At 46.4% G+C, this 20,054-nt stretch overlaps 1 protein-coding gene across 1 annotated transcript in view; it reads left to right on the forward strand.

Annotated features, from left to right (window-relative positions):
- PRKDC (protein kinase, DNA-activated, catalytic subunit) overlaps window positions 1-20,054 on the forward strand; it is a 195,881-nt gene that overhangs the window by 153,680 nt on the left and 22,147 nt on the right. The window contains exons 73-79 of the mRNA XM_006112163.3: window positions 701-861; window positions 2,263-2,474; window positions 3,733-3,820; window positions 4,827-4,970; window positions 10,434-10,635; window positions 11,941-12,008; window positions 12,410-12,630. Coding sequence (XP_006112225.2) covers window positions 701-861; window positions 2,263-2,474; window positions 3,733-3,820; window positions 4,827-4,970; window positions 10,434-10,635; window positions 11,941-12,008; window positions 12,410-12,630 — 1,096 coding nt within the window. The remainder of the gene's footprint in view (window positions 1-700; window positions 862-2,262; window positions 2,475-3,732; window positions 3,821-4,826; window positions 4,971-10,433; window positions 10,636-11,940; window positions 12,009-12,409; window positions 12,631-20,054) is intronic.

Raw genomic sequence — 20,054 nt, forward strand, 5'->3', positions numbered from 1 at the left:
AACAGGTTATATGGCTTGAATTTAAATATAAACAGATTGTCCTTAACACTGATGTTTTTTACATACTTTCTTATTCTCTCTGACAACTGCCTCTGGTTTCACCATTAGTATTAGGTCTCTATTTTATTGGTGGGATATGCATCTTATCCAGCAGATACTCCTCCTGGTCCTTTCCAGACCATGATAATGAAATGGACAAGATACGAGTGATGATGCAGCCTCCTGATAAAAGCTAGTCCTTACTGTCCAAGAAGATACGTACTAATGATGTGTGCATTTCAAACAAGTCTTCAAATGGGAAACAACAAAGTAAAAAAAAAATCAAAAAATTGTTACTCATTTCCTACAGAACACCAAGAATGCCCATGACACAATAAAAAGTAAAGATGAATGTTTTAGATGATATAAGGCAGTGTTTCTTAAACTGTGTTCCATAGTACACCGGTGTGCCGCGGAGAACAGCAGAGTTCAAAATGGCCACCCTTCAAGGGACAGGCGACTTTATTTTTCCCTCCTTCAATAACTTTTCCACCCGACCCTATTTTCCTTTTTGTTGAGAAAAAAAAAAGTCCTTGGTCTTCCTCATAAAAAAAAATATATATATTGTTTGGTGTTCCTCCATCTTAAAAAGTTTAAGAAACACTGATCTAAGGAATGTAAAAGGATGGTGTTTCTGATCATTTGTGTGTGTTTTTTGTAGATATCAGTGCTCTGGATCTGCAGACATTCCCAGCCATTGTAGTAGAAAAAATGATAAAAGCTTTAAAACTGAATTCCAGAGATGCCAGGCTAAAATTTCCCAGGCTGCTGCAAATAATAGAAAGGTATCCAGCAGAGACCCTTGGCCTAATGACACGAGAGGTTAGTTACTTCCATTCTTGGGACAGCAAAGTTGATTGTGAACCAAATATTTATTGTTTTAATTAATGTTGAATTTTGGATTAGCATGTAAATCTGCATGTTAGTTTAATAAGATGTTGGGAACTTACTGCATTACACTTTTGCTGAGTTGATTAATGAAGAAAAATGACTAGGGTACCACATACTTCACTTCTGTCAGGCAAGTACTTTGCACACACCAGAGACTCCTTCCATCTCTTCATGTTCCCCCTCAAGTTTCCTAAACCCCTTGTCCAAGAACTTGTAACCCATTTCCCCATGCCAATGGTAGTAAGACACCCACTTTTCTCCCATATGCTAGGCATATTTGTGACATTCCTGTCTACTGTGTCTACTATATCAAGCATGGTCTACACTGAAACGTTCTGTTACACTCCTCTGATATGTACAGTTATGCTGACCTAACTCTCTGTGTACATGCAGTGTTTTGATGGAACAATGCTTCCATTGATAGAAGCAAACTTTTTTCAGGGAGGTGGTGTTCCTACACTACTGGGTAGAAGCCCTTCCATCAGTGAAAGTTGTATCTGCACTATAGATGTATGCTGGCATTGTTAGTGCAACTTTAGCCCAGCAACGTTTCAAAACCCTTTCTAAATTGACCATATATGCTAGTACTTAAAAGATTGGACGGCAGTTTATTGATATAAGGGCAACTGGAGAAGGCATAAGAACAACAAAATCGTAGTTTGGTTATCTCCAGTGAGCTGAGAATGTAGTTCTGGAAGCCATGACTGAAAGACTACAACCTGCTCTACACCTAAAACATAGGTCAATTTAGCTGCATTGCTTGAGGTTATGAAAAATGTTGTACCTTTTGCAAGCTAGTTAACTCAGTCTAACCCTACCGTAGATTAAAGTGTGTTGATGGAAGCGTTCTTCAATTGATCTAACTGCCATTTCTCTGAGACCCGGATTAATTAAACTGACAGAAAATACCCTTTCATGGATGTAGCGAGCATCTACATTACAGTGACTATTGCAGTATAACTGCAGCACCACACTTGTACTGTTGTGGTCACTCGGCATAAACAGTTCCTAAGAATTGTGACAGTAATGAATTCTCTGTTAGAACAATATGGGTGAAGTCTGTCTCAGCTGACGGATGCCACAAAAATGATAGCCATTCCTCAGGAATCCTTTATTATTTCTTCATTATCTGGATAAGTAATTTATTATGTCAGCATTTTAAATTCCATTGGGATAAAGAGCAGAGCTAAGAAGGGGAGAGGCTGTGATGCTCTATTTTTTGATGTGTTTCTGCCTGTTGACTAGGAACACAGAGTAATTTTGTTTGCTTTTGTTCATATTCAGGATTTTTAAAGATATACAGAAGTTGAAAACGCTGTCTGTGTTTTGCAGATTTCATCAGTTCCCTGCTGGCAGTTCATTGGTTGGATTAGCCAATTGATGGCAGTGCTTGACAAAGAGGAAGCAGTAGCTGTGCAACATACTGTAGAAGAGATTGCAAATAGCTATCCGCAGGCAATCGTCTATCCTTTCATGATCAGCAGTGAAAACTATATCTTCAAAGATACTGCAACAGGCCACAAGAACAAGGAGTTCGTAGCAAGGTGAAATGTTTTTCACAAATTTGTAAGACTCTGTAATAGGAAGTGATAATAAAAAGCATAGAAAATATTAAATAAACTGGTATATCCTGTACTTGATTCAAATGCTTGGGAAAAGAAATACTTAGGCCAACTTTTCTAAAGTGGGTGCCTAAAATTAGGCACCTGCATCCTTGCTTAGGTTCTTAAATATGTGGGTAGATTATTTTTAGAGGTGCTGATAACTCATCATCCTTGCTCATCCCACAGCCCTGTAAACAAACTACAAAGCAAAAAAGAAATAGATTGGCCTTTTCTTGCTTCTTTGAAATATGTTTCAGGTGCAAAATCAGAGTGAGGTTCCTTGCTTATCTGCTATGCTAAGGTTGAGGGAAATTCACAGCTTAGTCTCCTGTTACATCACTATAGCTGCTCATATTTGCCAAAATCCTTTAGCAAAAAGAGGAAAGTAAGGCTCTGACACTTCTCTTTCAAATGTAAAAACCAAGCAAAGACACTTATTAATTAATTAAACATTTGTTAAAAGTATTTCTTTAAAAAGTAATTTAACAAAACTATCTTTTGTACATCATAAGCAGTGTAAGTGCCCATGCTTTCCTTTTTGGAAGGCTGCTCGTATTGTGTAAAACATGCTGCTTCCCTATTCTAGGGTTCTGAGCCATCATAGTCTCGCTGGCGTTGTTTTTCCACCACCTTTTGTTGGTGGGGCAAGAGCTTTTATTTGACTACGGTACTGTAATGCCTAACTTTCTCATATAGATTATCGCACAGCCCTTGTAAATTTAATTTCATTGTATGTGTCCCTTTGCTTTTTCTCATCATTTTTGCATGATGTCTTAATTTGAGAGAAGACGACAAAGGTCCACACTTCTTGTGCTGCTCAGACTAAATAATGCACACACAGCTTCAGTGGAATGTGCTAGATGTGTACAACCTTGATAATGCAGATTGCTGTACCCACCAGAGAGCTGTCACTTCCAAAAGTTGGTATTTTCACAGGAGACTCTCAACAAATGTCAAAATATAACAAGTTGTAGAGAGAGACAGACAGACTTGAATAAGTAAGAGGACATGAAGAGATTCCACTGTTACTCCTCTGCAGCCTGAGAGCAGCTTCCCATCCTCAAATCCCTCTTGTCCAAGTGCCCCTTAGATTTTTACTTGTTCAGGTTTTGCATATAGAAAGTATTTGTGTGAAGACTGAAGAAGAATATGTTAATGGAAGCTTCTGTTGTCCACTTCTGATGGTTTGTTTTCACAGGATAAAGAGTAAATTAGACAGAGGAGGAGTGATTCAAGATTTTGTTCATGCCCTTGAACAGCTTTCTAATCCTGTGATGCTCTTTAAGGTACAGTAGGATCCTTTCAGCCATGTGCCAGTTGAGAGAGAGAGAGAGAAAATGCAGAGGTGAGCCAGCCAGACTGAGGCTGGCAGAGCAATTGCAGGGATTGATGGGGGCCGGATCCAGGCAAACTAGGTGCCAATCTTGCTCCTGGGACTTAGGTTCCCCACCCATGCTTTAGCTCTTCATGTAGCTAATCCTCTCCTAATAGGATTTAAATAACAAAACCAAACCAGAAGATATGGTAGAACTAATGTGTTTGCAATCATTGCTTTATCCCTTCTCTTTATACAGTATACTCTTTAATCCTACTTATATCTGTCTTGTGTAGTTAGAGTATAAATTCATTACATTAGGGACTGTCTCATTCTGTCTCTGTACAGTGCCTAGAACAACTGGGCCCTATACTCAGCTTGCCCACCTAGGGATGTCAATTATGTGGCTGATGAAATAGTTGCAGCTATTTACATTGACTATTCGATTAGTCGATAAGGGTGCCTCCACCTTTTAAGTGTAGCAACAGTTCCAGGGCTATTGTTGCACTTCAAAGGCGAAAGCGCTGCCAGGAGAATGGGGTCAGGGGGGACTCAAGCAGTTTCCTGCTGGCCCTGTGCTTCCCACAACATTTCAAAGCTGTGATGAGAGAAATCTGCCACTTTGAAGCGCCTCTCCTGTCCCCGTCCCCCTACTGCCTCTTTCTGATAGAGGCAGCAAGGAGTGGGGAAGTGACCAGTCGACTAGCACGTGTCGACTATCCGATAAGTATTTGCTTATCAGATAGTTGACTAGTCGTTCACATCCCTAGCTCCGCCTGGCATAAAAAATACAGTACACAAAACAGCATTTTATATCATAGTCCTATAGCTTTCATCTTGCTCTAAAATGATTATAGCAGACTTTTTAATTGTAATTCACATTATTAGTAAATCTAATACCATCTGATGGAGTTACAAAAGAGAAGGTGTGTGAATAATTTTCTTCAGTAATCAGCTCCTTCTCTCTCTCTCTGCAGGATTGGGTTGAGGATGTTAAAAATGAGTTGGGAAAAACTCAGAGAAATAAAAATAGCCTTAAGGAAATGTATGAAGGAATGTACAGAAACTTAGGAGATTTACAAGCTCCAGGTCTTGGATTATTCAGAAAGAGATTTATTCAGGTATGTTTGAAATCCCTGTCAGTGATATTGAGTACTAATGGTATGTAATGGGATAGGAAGTAGGGATATGGTAGTGTATCAGTGTAAATAGTTAACCCAGGGGTCTGCAACCTTTCAGAAGTGGTGTGCCCCAGTGTACTCTCCTGCCCTGGGCCATGCCCACTCTCCCGGAGAGGAAAGGGTTCTTTCCGCCCCGCGCCCCACTTGGTCTCCTGCCCTCAGCTCCCAGGCAGTGGGAGGTCACGTAGCTCCTGTGTCCCGACTTCCCGGAGCACTGGGGAAGGTAAGGTGGATAAGGAAGTGCGCTCATTGCTCTGGGGAGGAAAGGAGCAGCACATGCTTCCCCGCAGGCTGGATCTAACACACAGCCTCGGGACTTCTTCCTCTCCCCCGCAGAAAGCTGGCACTGGCTCTAAACTTGCAGGGGGATGCAATGCTGGATTGCCAGCACAGGCTTCCTGTTGCAGGTGGGGGGAGCGAGAGGGCGCACATTTTGCACCTCTTATGGCACGTGTACCATACATTTCTGACCCCTGGGTTAACCCTGGGCTCGTCGATTAACCTTCATGATTACATGTAGGAACCACCTCCCCCCTTGCATTGCTGTCTCTGATAGAGAGGCAGCAGTGTGAGTAGGGGAGCAGATGGAAGCCGGTACAAGTGTGGAGCTGGTTCTGCGAAGCTGCCTTCCCCCATGCTACTGCCTCACTTTTGCGCAGAAGGCGTAGGGTGCAGGTGGCTCCACAGGAGCTGGTGCTTGCGGGGAGACTGCTTAAAAGCTGGTTTCCTGCCAGTCCTGGCTCCCGCCTGCCCTCTCTGTGCTGCTGCTTCTGATACATAGGCAGCAGAATGGGGGAGGGGGACAGGCAGCTTTGCGGGAGCTGTCTCTCCCCGTGCATGTAAACATGTAACTGCTGAATTTTTCAGCGGTTACATGTTTACATGATTCATTCTTTTTTAATATCTCAAATGAGAAGGGTATACTGGGAAGTCCAAAAGGACAGTATCAATCAGATAAGACGGGTCGGCAGCCTTTCAGAAGTGGTGTGCCAAGATTTAACTTATTTACTTCTATTTACGGATGTGTGTGGCTGGGGGGAGCAGGGACAGGCTGGGTATGGTGACCTTATTTTCTGAACCAGCTGCAGTTAGGGAGAACAGTTTAAATTAAATTATTAAACAGATTAAGTGTTTTAACTTTCTCATGTTAGTTTATCAAATTTAATTTTAAATAAAATAAAATATTAATTCGTGTTTAGCACAAAAGGTTTCAATATTTTCTTTATTTATGACAAGGGCTGGGAACATTTTTGGGGTTGGAGGCCACACAAGTGAGAAGCAAAAAAAAAAAAAAATCCTCAAAACCCCCAAACCACACTGATGTGGCCCCCAACTGAGACACCTTACTCCTCTGGCACTCCAGCCCCATAGAGTGTGGGAAAGGGAAAGGACAGGAAGGACTGAGGTTCAGGGCTTCCCAGGGGCTCAGATTTACTTTTCTGGAGTCGAGGGTTTGTGGATTTTGTGGACTCCCTTAGTCTCTGGAGTGGGGACAAAAATGAGGGGGTCAGTGTGCATGACAGGGCTGCCAGTGAATGGGATAGGGATGGGGTGCAGGATCTGGGCAGGAGGTGGGGTGCAGAAGGGGTCTGGGTGGGAGGTAGGGTACAGAAACAGGCTGGGAGGTAGGGTGTGTGGCTAAGGGGAAGGGAGCAGGAGCAAGGGAGGGTGCAGTGTGTGGCTGCGGGGCTACAGGAGTAGGCTGAGGGTGGGATGTCTGTCCAGAAGGGAGGATGCAGGAGCAAGAGAGGGTGTCGGATCAAGCTGGGGTGTGTGGTCTTGGCAGGGGGAGAGGAGTGAGTGAGGGGGATTGGGAGTGGAGGTCTGCAGATGACGGGGGGACACTTACCTGACTTCGTGCCCCCTTACAGCGGGGTAAGCCTCCCGACAGCATGCTGTCGTTCCCTCAATGGGCTGGGAATGGGAAGGGAGCTCAGCCTCCCCCTTCTCTATGCAGCAAGGATCCTGGCACGGTTTGGGGGAAGGGGGGTTGAAGAAACCCCAACCTTCCCTGCCAGATCTGGCTCGCTTCCATTCCCCCAGCAGGGTGGGTTGGGGTGGGAGGTGGGGAGAGCATGGCAGCACATAGAGCACACCGGCTGAGCCCCACTGTGCCCCACCCTGCAGTGCCCCAGCCGGTTCCGCGTAGCCCCTGCTGGGGCTGAGGTGACAACTCCAAGGCATGGAGACGTGGGACAAGGCTTCGCTGGGTTTAACTTTGGACCCGTCCTGCCCCCCGGCAGTGGCAGCAGAGGCCCCTGTAACAGCAAGTGGCCTGGAGAAGGAGGCAGTGGCAATATGACTGGACTGGGGGCTCATGCGCCAGAGGCAGTGTGGTGGGGGCAGGAAGGGAGCTACATAGTGCGCAGTGGTGGGGCAGTGGGTCGCAGATCCAACTGTCCGTGGCAAAGCTCCAATGGAGCCACCTACGTGCTCTGTGCAGTGAGAGGAAGGAGGGAGGAGTCCTCTGCGCTGCACAAGGAGCGATGGCAGTTAAAATCGGGACAGTCCTGTATGGTCAGCTGCCATATCCGGCTGCCAGATCTGGCAGGGAGGCTCGCATTCCAGTGAAAACTGGCTCACATGCCACGCAGTAGATTTCCGACCCCTGAGATAAGAGTTTCTGGCCCAATCATGTAGCCCTTATTCATATGAATGATTTGAGTTAGGGCTGCAGGACTAGGCCTTTAATACTTGTTAATCCGTAACTGTAGTTTTGTTACAGTTCAACTAATATTTCCTGACTGCTTTGTCCTGTAGAATGTTCCCATCTGAGGCACTAGTTTACTTGTTCAGCTATTACCCTCTGCTCACTTTCCAGTGACTTTGCCTCTGTCCCTACCTAAGGGCACGTCTAGACTACCATTGGCTTTCAAAAGAAGATATGCAAATTTGTACCGAATTTGCATATCTTCTTCCAATTCCTTTTTTGGAAGATTTTTTTTAAAAAAAAAACAAAAACAGTTTAGACAAGGGTTATCACACAAAACTCCCCCTTTTCGAAAGAACCTCGTAAACCTCATTTTTTGAGGAATAAGGGCTCTTTCGAAAAAGGAAAACCCCATCTAGACTGCTTTTTTTTTCCTAAAAAAATCTTCTAAAAAGGGATCGGAAGAAGATATGCAAATTTGCACCAAATTTGCATATCTTTCGGGAGCCGAGGGTAGTCTAGACGTGCCCTAAAGCTTTCTGCCTATGTACCTCTCTGGTGCTTTGGCCTCTTACTAATATGCTAATACTTTAAAAGGGATCAAATGGCTTGTTCATGGCTGTGGCTCTGCAAAGAATCCTGAAATATCTGAGCCTTCAGTGATAAAGAAATGGGGAAGGAAAAGTTTGTGTACATATGTGTATAGTGTGCAGGGTTTCTTTATTTTTTAATATTAAACATGTTGATGATTTCCAGTACAGGCAGTCCCCGGGTTACGTACAAGATAGGGACTGTAGGTTTGTTCTTAAGTTGAATTTGTATGTAAGTCGGAATTGGTACATATTGTAGGGGAAACTCTAGCCAAACATTTCTCCGGAGCTCAGTTTTATTCTCCCACACCTCACTTCCCTCAGTCCTTTATTCTCAAGCTGAGGTGTCTGCTGAGAAAAGCCGCTCCGCGTCTCCCTGGTCTGCTGGGGGGAAGCAGCTAGTGCGGGGTTGCCTCACCCCGTTTGTAAGTAGGGATCCGATGCAAGTCGGATCCATGTAACCCGGGGACTGCCTGTAATATATTTTTAGAGAAGAAGTCATTTTAATGGGCATGAGTGGATTTGGGTTTGGAATCTCTGGACATTGCAGTTAATGATTAAGCCAACTTCTCTCTAGCTTAACTAAAAAATAATTCTGATATATTTCAAGAACACACAAAACCAAGGAGGATATTTAATCATACATGTTATTAAATGTGCATTATAACACACACACTACATTGATCTTGTCTTCAGCGTAACTTATTTTACTTCTGTGCAGCTGAGCGTACTTTTACCAGGTGACTTTGATACATGAAATTATCTGTGTTCAGATCTTTAAAAGGGCCATTTGTCATACAAATCTTCTGTTCAGTGCATCCAGTGTGAGTGATGTACACATTTAAACGATTTAAATGACTTTGAAGAAAACATAAAATTATTACTTGATACAATTTGCAGATAAAACAAAAATGGGGGTGTGGTAAATAATGAAAACAATAAGGCCACTGATTCAATGCAGTCTAGATTATTTAGTTAACTGGGTGCAAAAAATGCATTTTAATATGGCAAAATGTAAGTGTATACATCTGGGAACAAAGAGTTTTAAGCCATACTTGCAGGTTCTGGGGGACTCTGACTCTGAAAAAAGATTTGGGGGTGGTAGTGGATAATCAGCTGACCTTGAGCTCTTTATATCATGCTGTAGCCAAAAGAGTGAATGCAATCTTCTGATACATAAACAGGGGAATCTCAAGTCATAGCAGAGAGATTATGGTACTTCTGTATGGGGCACTAATGTGAACACTGTTGCAATGCTATGTCCAGTTGTGGTGCTGACAGTTCAAAAAGGATGTAATGATACACTCAAGGAGTGCCATCTTTTTATCTTATCAAAGAGAAGGTAAAGGAGTGACTTGTTTACAGGGGATAGCACACATTAATAATGGGCTCTTTAGTCTAGCAGAGAAAGATATAACACATTCCAGAGAGTGGAAGCTGAAGCTAGAAGTTTAGACTGGCAAAGGGTATACATTTTTAACAGGTGAGAGTAGTTAATCACTGGAACCATTTACCAAGGATTGTGGTGATTTCTCCATCACAGACCATTTTAAAATCAAGTCTGGATGTTTTTCTAACTCTAGGAATTATTTTGGGGGAGTTCTGTGGCGAGTGCTATACAGGAGGTAAAATTAGATGATCATGGTGATCCCTTCAGACCTTGGAATTCTCAATCTAGTAACTAAACAGGAAAGAGAACTAAATCAAAGTCAAAAAATGCTTTCGGCTATAATATAAATAATAGAAAAAATACTGTAAAAGTTGTCTGAGCCACCTTAGAATGTTACTGAAATCCTGCACTTGTGTGAACTTTTCTGAAAATCCTCATTTCAGTCTCCATAGGAATCGGAATGCAATTGCCCTTGATGGCTCATTTTATTTCTTTATTATTACAGTTGTAAATGTTCATGATGTTTTATAAACAAATAAAAATGACAGGAGTATGAACTAAATTGCTTACAGCCTAAATAACTATTTGTATAAATAAAATTTAAGTCAGAGAGGACTTGATAATTACTAAGTCTAGGGATTCCAAAAATAAATCCCCACTAGAATGAAACTGATTCTCTAAAAATGCAGTGTTGTGCCTCTGAAGCACTGTGTGATCTTGCTATATATGAAATGAACTTTAATTCCTTTTCTGTAAATTAATTTTAACTTCAGACCTTTGGGAAGGAGTTTAACTGTCATTTTGGAAAAGGCGGCTCAAAGCTGTTAGAAATGAAGGCTGATGATTTCAGCAGAATTACACTCTCTCTCCTTTCAAAAATGAAAGACCAGAAAGAACCAGGAAATCTGAAAGAATGTTCACCTTGGATGAGTGGCTTCAAAGCTGAATTCATGAGGAATGAACTGGAGATCCCTGGTATGCTACCCTTTCAGTACATATAATGAATTCTTATAAGAATAGTAGATACTCTACCTGGAAGAAGTTCTAGTCTTCTTTAGCTAAGAACAAGACTCCTCTCAGTTTGATACCTTGTACATCCTCCCAGTTTAATACTTTATACATCTTTTCTGTGGGCACTGTATCTGCTGTTTCCAAGAGGTGTACTTAGAAATCTGGGAGATCTTTCCAGTCTCAAAAGTACAAAGATTCTGTTCCTTAAGACTGTATTTAGCTGAACTTACTGTTGTGATGTTTTAAAATGTCTTTGCTTTTTAAAAAATATCACTGAACATGTATGTTGTTGCTTCTAACCCCTTGATACCAGCAGGTTATGAACAAAGATCTAATGGATTTTTGCATTCTAGTTTGAAAAAGGTATGCCATTTAAAAGCAGTAAGAGTTCCAGCATCTCATGGCATATATTTTATTGAATGACCAATTGAAATACTTGTTATTTTAACTATGTACAGTAGACTTCCAATAATCCGGCACCTTTGGGACCTACGTGGTGCCGGATTATCGGATATGCCGGAGTATCGGGAGGTACTCCGGCGGGGGGCTGTAATGGGTCTGCCAGGACCCGCACAGCATCCGGGGGGTGGGCGGAGAATTGCGCAGCGAGGGGCAAACCCTCTGCTGTTTTGCAGGAAAGCGGGGGAAGCCTCGCGCCGCCACTGAGAGTTTCTGGGAGGGGAGCGGGCTCCCCACCTCCCAGACTGCAGTAGTTATCGCCAAGCAGAGAGGTGGCACTGCGGGACCAACCTGGCAGAATCCCAGCTGCTCTGCTCCGCCGCTCGTCAGTTTCAGCAGCGACAGGCGGACTTGGGGAAGCGGCTGAAACTGACGAGTGGTGGAGCAGAGCAGCTGGGGTGCTGCCGGGTTGGTCCCACAGCGCCGCTCCTCACCCCCCGCTTGGTGATAACTACTGCAGTCTGGGGGTGGGGAGCCCGTTCCCCTCCCGGAAACTCTTGGCGGCGGCGCAGGACTTCCTCCACCTTCCTGCAAAAGGCGGAGGGTTCGCCCCTTGCCGTGCCGTTCCCCTCCAGCAGCTCCAATTGTCCGGCTGGTGGGTGCACTTCTGGGTTCCAGTTGGTGCCAGACTATCGGGAGTGCCAGACCACTGGATGCTGGACAATTGGAGTTTTACTGTACTTCTAAAATCTTAGTCCTCTACTAGTTTAATAAAGTTCAGTATTAGGCTGAACCTGCCATCATTAACTAAAGTTTAATATTTTATTTTAATATTTAAATGAAAAATATATGCCTGTTTTTTATCTTCAGGTCAGTATGACGGTAAAAGTAAACCATTGCCAGAATACCATGCAAAAATCTCTGGATTCGATGAACGGGTACGCTAACAGTTGCTGTCTATTAAAGACAGTATCCCTTTTGGCTTTGAATATAAACATTAAGGCTCAATCTAGTGTTTTGGGGGGAAGGGAAGTAGTGTATGAGCAGATATCTAACAGTACACAAAGGATTTATCTTATTAATTAGATGTCCACTATAACATCATCATTAAGTACTCATTGATATTAATTTGAGGTGTTTTCCGTACTGGCAATTGGGTGTTTTGTACAGAGGGACTGGATTTATCCATACTTTCCTAAATTTGTAAAAATAAAGCCATCTAAAGGAGCAAGTACACAGGAAATGCAAGAGGCCCATGCGTTTGTCATAATTTGGCTGCTATAGTAATACATGCTTTCATTTGTGTCAAAAAATGTTTTGCTTTTTTTCCCCTGCCAAGATAAAAATAATGGAGTCTATCAGGAAACCAAAACGTATAAACATTCGAGGCAGTGATGAGCGAGATCATCCCTTTCTTGTCAAAGGTGGTGAAGATCTCCGGCAGGACCAGCGTATTGAGCAGCTCTTTGATGTTATGAATATTATCCTTTCCCAAGATGCTTCTTGCAGCCAAAGGAACATGCAGATAAAAACTTACAAAGTTATACCCATGACAACCAGGTAGGAACTCTGTACTCTTGTTGTTCAAGAGTAACTATCCTCACGTCAAAAGTCACATCTCCTCTTTGTGCTAGGAGGTGAGATTTCTTTGTGCCAAATGCTGGTGCAAAAATGTTTGGCTCTGGGAATTGTTTATATGCTATGTTATGAAAACAATGTAAAGCACTTAGATGATACAGGTTGTACCTTCCTCAACTGGGACTTTCTGATCCAGCACTGCTGGATGTTCCTGTACCGGGGAGCCCCCACATTGCAGGGAGCCCTCTGGTGGCATGGCTGGGAGCCACGCAGTATGAGGTGGGGGGCTGGCCAGGGCTGGCAGACAGCTGTTGGTTGGCTGGGGGGCCAATGGCAGGGGAACTCGCCTGGTTTGGCAAATTCTCTCATTTAGGACTGGTCCCCAGGCTGCTGGACCAGGGAGATACAACCTGTATTTGTAGATCTTCAATGAAAGTGCTGTTTCTGGCAATTATTTTTCTGAATATATTTAGGTTTATAATTATAACTTGGCAGTTACATCTTACAGATGTAAGATGTTTATATTTTACAGACACCATATTCTTCTTCTTTATGTTTTTGCTCATGTCCATTCAACATAACTTGCCACATGCACTGGTGCAGGAAGATTTTCCCTCAGCAGTTTCCATAGGAGACTGGCTCCAGCATGCACATGCCACACTATATAAGGTGCCCCCAGACCCCTCCCTGCTCAGTTCCTTCTTTCCACCAGTAGCAGTGTGTTCCAGACTTGGCTGCAGCTTTAGTAAGTTTCCCTATTCAGTTGTAAATAGTTTCCCTCTAGATAAGTACGTGTAAATAGTTGTACGTTAATAATTCCTTTGTTCCCTTTCATAGAATACTAAGACTGGAAGGGACCTCGAGAGGTCATCGAGTCCAGTCCCTTGTCCTCATGGCAGGACAAAGCTATTGGAGAATGTGGGCATCGATCCCACTACCTCTTGCATGCTAAGTGAGCACTCTACCATTTGAGCTAATTCCCCATGTTTAGGGGCTTAGCCTAGCAACAGGGCATGCTCACTCTTCTGGCTTTAAAGCAGGGGTGGCTAACCCGCAGCTCGCAGAGAAAAAAATTGCAGCTCCTGACAGAACTGGAACAGAACCCAGAACTGCTCAGGTCAGCCGCTCTCATGGCTGGGCTGCATACGTGCTCATGGCCTGCACCATTCTGTTCACAATCTCCAGCGCACTGTGTCATATCCTGCACATGCAGGCCAGGTCCCACACAGCGTCCCAGCCTGCACGTGCTAGTAGCCGGCCGCTGAGCGCAGGCAGTGGCAGAGGTTCCGGGTGTGGTGGCGGCACCAGCGGGCATAAGGTTATTTTGGGAGGAGGATGGGTTAGAGTGGGGAGGGGAGGTGTCTGGCTCTGGGGAAGGGAGGGGAAGAGAGAGGGGTTGGGGGGATGCACACGGCATGCCGGCTGCTCAGCGCACTGGTCACTCAGCACACATGCCCCAGCGCCTGGAGGGAGACGTGCTGCTGTAGCGGCAGTGGCGACTCCGGGACCCGAGAATTAGGTTAGAGTGGGGGAGGGAGGGGTCCCTGGCTCCAGTCTGGGGGAGGGGAAGAGAGAGGAATTGGGTTCGGGGGAGGGTGCGCACGGCATCCCAGCCAGCACGTCTCAAGGCCAGCCACTCAGTGCATGCGCCTCAGCACCTGAAGAGTCTCTCATGTGGCTGTAGTGGCAGCTCCGCCTCCAGGATCTGAGAATTAGGTTAGAGCGAGGGAGAGGGGGCTTGGTATAGTGGGGGGTCAGTGCCTGACTCTGGGGGGAGGGGATTGGGTTGGGGGTTGCCTGGCTCTGGGGAAGGGGATTGGGTTAGAACAGGGAGGGTACCAGAGGGAGGGGAGAGGAAGAGCAGCCAGCGTGCTTCCTGAGACCTGGGATCCCCAGGTACTGGCCCCAGCTGTCTCTGTCCCCTCCTCCTGACCAGACCACCCCACGAGTTCCCTGCCCCAGCACCCACCAGAACCCTGTCCCCTACCCCCACCAGCACAGTTGGGGCCACGTTACTGAGGCTTTGGGGGTTTTTGGAGCGGTTGTCTTTTTGCATCTCACTTGTGTGGCCCCAACTGACTTTTCTGTGAGTCAGTGACCCCTGACTCAAAACAGGTTCCCCACCCCTCTCATAAAAAAAGACAACGTTGAAACATTTTGTTTGACATATTTTATTTAAAAATGAAGCCTGGGCAATAAACCCCCAATTAGGGCCAGGCCTCCATCTGGCCACAGCATCATAACACTCTGCACCCCCCCCCCCCAGAACCCAAATCTGAGCCTATTATACACTGGAACCCCCTGTACTGAGCATCTCACATCCCCAAACTCCTGCATCCCTACATCTCTAGTCTTCTGCCATAGCACTCCTGCACCATCCACACACTGCACATCTGTGTCCTGAGCCCATCATACTCCCAACCTCCCTGCCCTGAGCCCCTCATGTACCTCAGCCCAAACTCCTGCACCCTCGGAGCCACAAGCCTGTGGTTTGCTCAGCCCCCCAAACCTCCACCTGACCCCAACACTCTCCAGCCTGGAGCCCCCTCCACAAGCCAGAAGCCTCTTCTCTACTTCCTCCTGCACACAAATTCCTTCCCAGAACTTGTACCTCTTACCCCTCCCCAGTGCTTTTTTTGTGAGCCACAACAGCAGTGGAGACAGCGTGAAGAGCCAGGGCAAAGTTGTTGAGCCCACAAAAAAAGGGGGCAGCGCCGTGCAGACCCAGGCAAAAGTTGTTAAAAAAAAAAAAAAAAAAAAAGAAAAAGAAGCAGCAGCCGTGTACCAGCACCTATTTCCCCCCCCCCCCATTTTTTTCCTCAACAACTTTGCCCCAGCTCTTCATGTTGTCTCCACAGCTCTTCATCTGGAATGGGTTGGCCACCCCTGCTTTAAAGCCTGTACTACATGCTGCAGGTATACGCCAGTCAGTGACCTGCTTGTTGAGTGCCTCTGCTGTCTGGGAGAAGTGCATATTTCTGAAAAATGTCAGATCTGCAGATCTTTTCATCTAAGGACAATTAAAACTAGGGCTATATGTTTAAAAGCCCTACTCATGGAGTCCACCCTCACTCCCTAGGACTGGCACTCAGACTAGGTGCCAAGAGCCAGTGCATAAGTGTGCAGCATTCTTAGCCCCGTCAGCCCGGTGCTGGTTGCCTTCCATGGCTTCATCTAAGAAGCCGAAGAAGTTGGGCAAGCACACGTCCCCTGCCCCCACGCAAGGCCAGTGCCAAGAAAGAGGATCATGCTGGAGACCATCCAGCAGATAAAGCCCTGGTGCAGATTGACCAGTGTAATCCTACCTTTACCCATTGCCTGCCCCGGACATTCAAGTCCTTTCCATGCTGGAAGCTTTCCAGGTGGTGCAAGACATTTTGACTGCCAATCCTGCCTGCTCTACCACTGGTTGGGCTCTGCCATAGAGGGAAGCCGCCTTTTGCTCCTCGGTCGCCAGGTGCCCAGCATTCTTGTTCTCCCACCCAGACAGATAGAGAGCTTCTCATGTCCCCATTCAGTCCGTGAAGAGAGTCTGGGGCTGGATACATAAGCATAACTGGACTCGGAGCACAGACCTGTGGAGGCATACGTCTCCCAGAAACAGTGGCACTGCAGGGAGAATTGCTCCCAATATGCACTTCATTGCTCTAGGGGTAATTCTCCTCGACCACAGCACTGCTCTCCGCACTGCCAGTATTCATGGCCTATTCCTGGCCTATCCACCGAGCTACCCTAGTGGTGGCAGCACAGCAGATCCCGCTCGATGTCTCAGTGCCAATTACTGCCAGCCAGGAATAGGCCCGGGATCAACGTAGCTCTGTGGGCTGCCAATCGAAGCATTCCACTTAGTTACTGAGATCGCCATCATCACTGAGTTCTTGGAACTGGAGAGAAGACAGCACATACCCCTTTGTGGTCCTCCGCCAGCATTCATTCAGTAAGCGGACTCTGTCTCCCTGCCCCTGGTGCAATCTTCTGCACTGCACCCAGTGCTGTCTCAGCAGGGCAGACCCGCAGACAGCTTTGCAGAACTCCCAATGGCTCGAGGCACAGTAGCTGACACAATGGTGCCATAGATCCCCTAGGATTTCATAGTTCAGCCCCAGGTTACTATGTATAGGAACTCAGAGGCTTCTTTGGTGCCACCCACTTGCTGTGTATAGGCACCTCAGGCAATAAGGCCAGTTATTCCTCAGATGGAGGAGGGGGTTGAGCGATCAGCCCGCATTGGGAAAGATGGCCAGTTGGGCCAAACCTTGTATTCCTCATTGCAGAATGAAGCCATAGTGGCACCCCCTCCTGTAGTCTGGCCTGACAACAAGATAACCCATCAGGACTTTCTAAAGAGGGTAGTCTAATCTGGATCTGCAGGTGGAAGAAGAACAGGAGGCCTTGGACGCTCTCTTTAGTGTCATTGGCCAGGCAGCACAAGTGAGGGAATGGCCAAGATTGCTAAGGTTCCATGACAGGTTCTCTCATCTATTCCATCTATTTCCAAGAGGGCGGAAAGAAAATACTTCGTGCTTGCCAATAACTATGAGTATTTGTACAGTCTTTTCATACCATACTCCCTTGTGATGGAATATCTGTCAAACACAGGGAATGACAGGGCATCCTTCCCCACCCCAAGAAATACGCTGGCCATAAGCTTTATTCCTCAGTGAGTTTTCAACTCTTAAGTGGCGAACCATCAGGCTCTCTCTGTCAACTACGACCTCAGTACATAGCAGGGAATGTTCAAGTTAGAGGTCTCACTCCTGGAAGCTTTTAGGAAAGCATTCAAGGCTCTTGTGGAGGAATGAGCCTCTATAGCCAGGGTGGCACTGCAGGCGGCTTCCGATGTGGCAGACTCGGCTGCACAGACCATGGTTTTTGCGGTCTTAAAGTGGAGGTGGCATGATTGCTTCCTTTGGGTTTGTCTCCAGACGCTCAGAACTCAATGCAGGACTTTCTGTTTAATGCCAGGACCCTGTGTGATTAACAAACACAAAATTCTTCTTCGAGGATGTCCCCGCGGGTGCTCCACTATGGGTGCTGGGCTTGCCCTGGCGCCACAGACGGAGACTTGTCAAAAGCAGTATCCGGCTGGACCGCGCATGCGCCGCTGTGCTTGCGGCGTTCGTGCTTTTTTTCCTTGGCACGCGGTCTGGCCTCCCGCCAGTTCCTCTAGACCACCTCTGGCTGCAGACTGATGGAACCGCGCTCTTCACCTCAACCCATTGTGAGACTATACGTGCTCTAGTTAACTTTTACTCTTACCTCGTTCTTCCTTCCACATCTCCACCTCGTTACTTTCCCTTTAAACAAAACAAAACACCCAAGAATTAAGGAGGCAGTTGTTATCCTCCTACATCCCTAACAGTTGACTCCCCGGTTCGTCTCCTTGTACATAGTTGCTCATTTAAAAAAAAAAAAAAAAAAAAGAAAGAAAGAAAGAAAATAGACGTTTCTTTTCTGTTTTCATTAAGAATGAAATTCAGAGAGACGCTTCTTTCTTACAGGCGGAGAAACCTTAACCGCCAGACTAAACCCTATCATGCCATCATCCCCCGGCTTTAAGAAATGTGGCACTTGCCATGAAGCAATGCCAGCCTCCGATGGTCACTCTGACTGCATAAAATGCCTGGGAGAATCTCATGTTCCCCAGAAATGCCTCCACTGCACTAAACTTATGTCCAGGTCTAGGAAAGACAGAGAGAGGTGCCTGTGAATGCTTCTCTTTGATAAAGCCCTGCAGCTGCAACGTCCCGCCACCGAGGAACAGCCCCCAAAGCGACGGGCTTCATCCCCCACCACGGGCATACCAAAGAAACCCAGGCTCTCCCCTACCAGATCTCTGCCTTCTGCCGTACACGGCAGAGAGAGCCAGGGGGACAGACTGGAAACGTCGGGCATTTCAAAGCCGAGCTCTGGAGTGTCAGGGGCACAAAAATCTAAACGCCATGGGAGTCTGCACAGACCGCGGCATTGAGGGTAGCATCAGCTCTGCTTGCACCCCAGCTGCCAGCACCGAGCTCTGAGCCACCAATGAAGGCTTCCTTGGAGCCGACTATGACGGTGCCGACACCCACACTGCTTTCAAACCAGCAAATGGTGCCGGAACACCCGGCGCCAGCGCGACTGCCTCCCACCACCATGGCACCGACCGCTGCAGTGCCGCGTTCCCCATACTACCGTGGTAGCCGCCACAGGTCTCCGGATTCTCACTCCAGGTTACCATCTCCATTCCTGGCTGCTCGTCCCTCTCATCAAAGACACCACTACAGACAAGTCTCCGTTTCTCCTGCTTCTTCCAGGGCGTCATACAACCATTCTTGTTCACCTTATTCTCCATACCATCACTGGCATCGTTCACATTCTTACTATCCAGACAGACGCTCACCGCTGGATGGTATATATCATCGCAACGACCATTACTCCCGCTACTCTGGTAGCAGGTACTCCTACCACTCACGATCAGCTTACGACTGCGCTTCGTCCAGGCTGTCCCCAACTTTGGGTCCCCTTACCCCTCCGGAACAGGTGGCTTCGCCCTTACAACTTCCATCGGAACCGGAACACGCTCCCTTTGCTGACCAGCCAATCGAGGTCTCTCCATCAGATTCCTCTCCGCCAGACAAAGCAGTCATTCCCGGTAAAGTTTCTTCACCCGATGACCTTTGTCAGTTTCAAAAGTTGTTTAAATGAGTAGCCATCACTCAGGAGATACCATTGCAGGAACTCAAAGACAAGCAACACAAACTCTTTAGAAACCTTCATCTGCAGCACAGGTCCACTTGGCCATCCCCCTCGATGAGGGCATCCTGGAGATTGCTGATGAAATATGACATGCTCCAACATTGGCTCTACCGACTAACAAAAGGGCCAACAGAAAATACTTCGTTCCCCCAAAGGGGATGGAATTCCTCTTTGCACACTCACAACCAAATTCCCTATTCGTAGATGCAGCCCAAAACCAGGGGCTTCTACGCGCACTATTTCCTCACCCAGAAAAGGTCTGGAGTTTGGCGACCCATACTAGACCTCCGCCGTCTGAACAAATTCCTGTGGAAACAAAGATTCAAAATGATCACGCTGGCTGCCATAATTCCCACATTAGACCAACACAACTGGTTTGCTGCCCTCGACCTCCAGGATGCCTACTTTCATGTCGATATCCACCCGGCCCACAGAAGGTTCCTATGTTTTGTTGTCGGCAAGGATCACTACCAATACAAGGTCCTGCCCTTCGGACTGTCCTCAGCCCCCAGGGTATTCTCAGAGGCTATAGCGGTAGTTCTCCGACGGCAAGGAGTATTCATCTTCCTGTACCTGGACGATTGCCTACTCAACGGTCCTTCTGCCCCCAAAGTTTCTCATATGATCCAACTCACCAGACGAACCTTCCAGGCTCTCAGGCTCCTTCT

This window comes from Pelodiscus sinensis, chromosome 2 (genome assembly GCF_049634645.1).
Source record: "Pelodiscus sinensis isolate JC-2024 chromosome 2, ASM4963464v1, whole genome shotgun sequence".
NCBI classification, from domain to species: Eukaryota; Metazoa; Chordata; order Testudines; family Trionychidae; genus Pelodiscus; species Pelodiscus sinensis.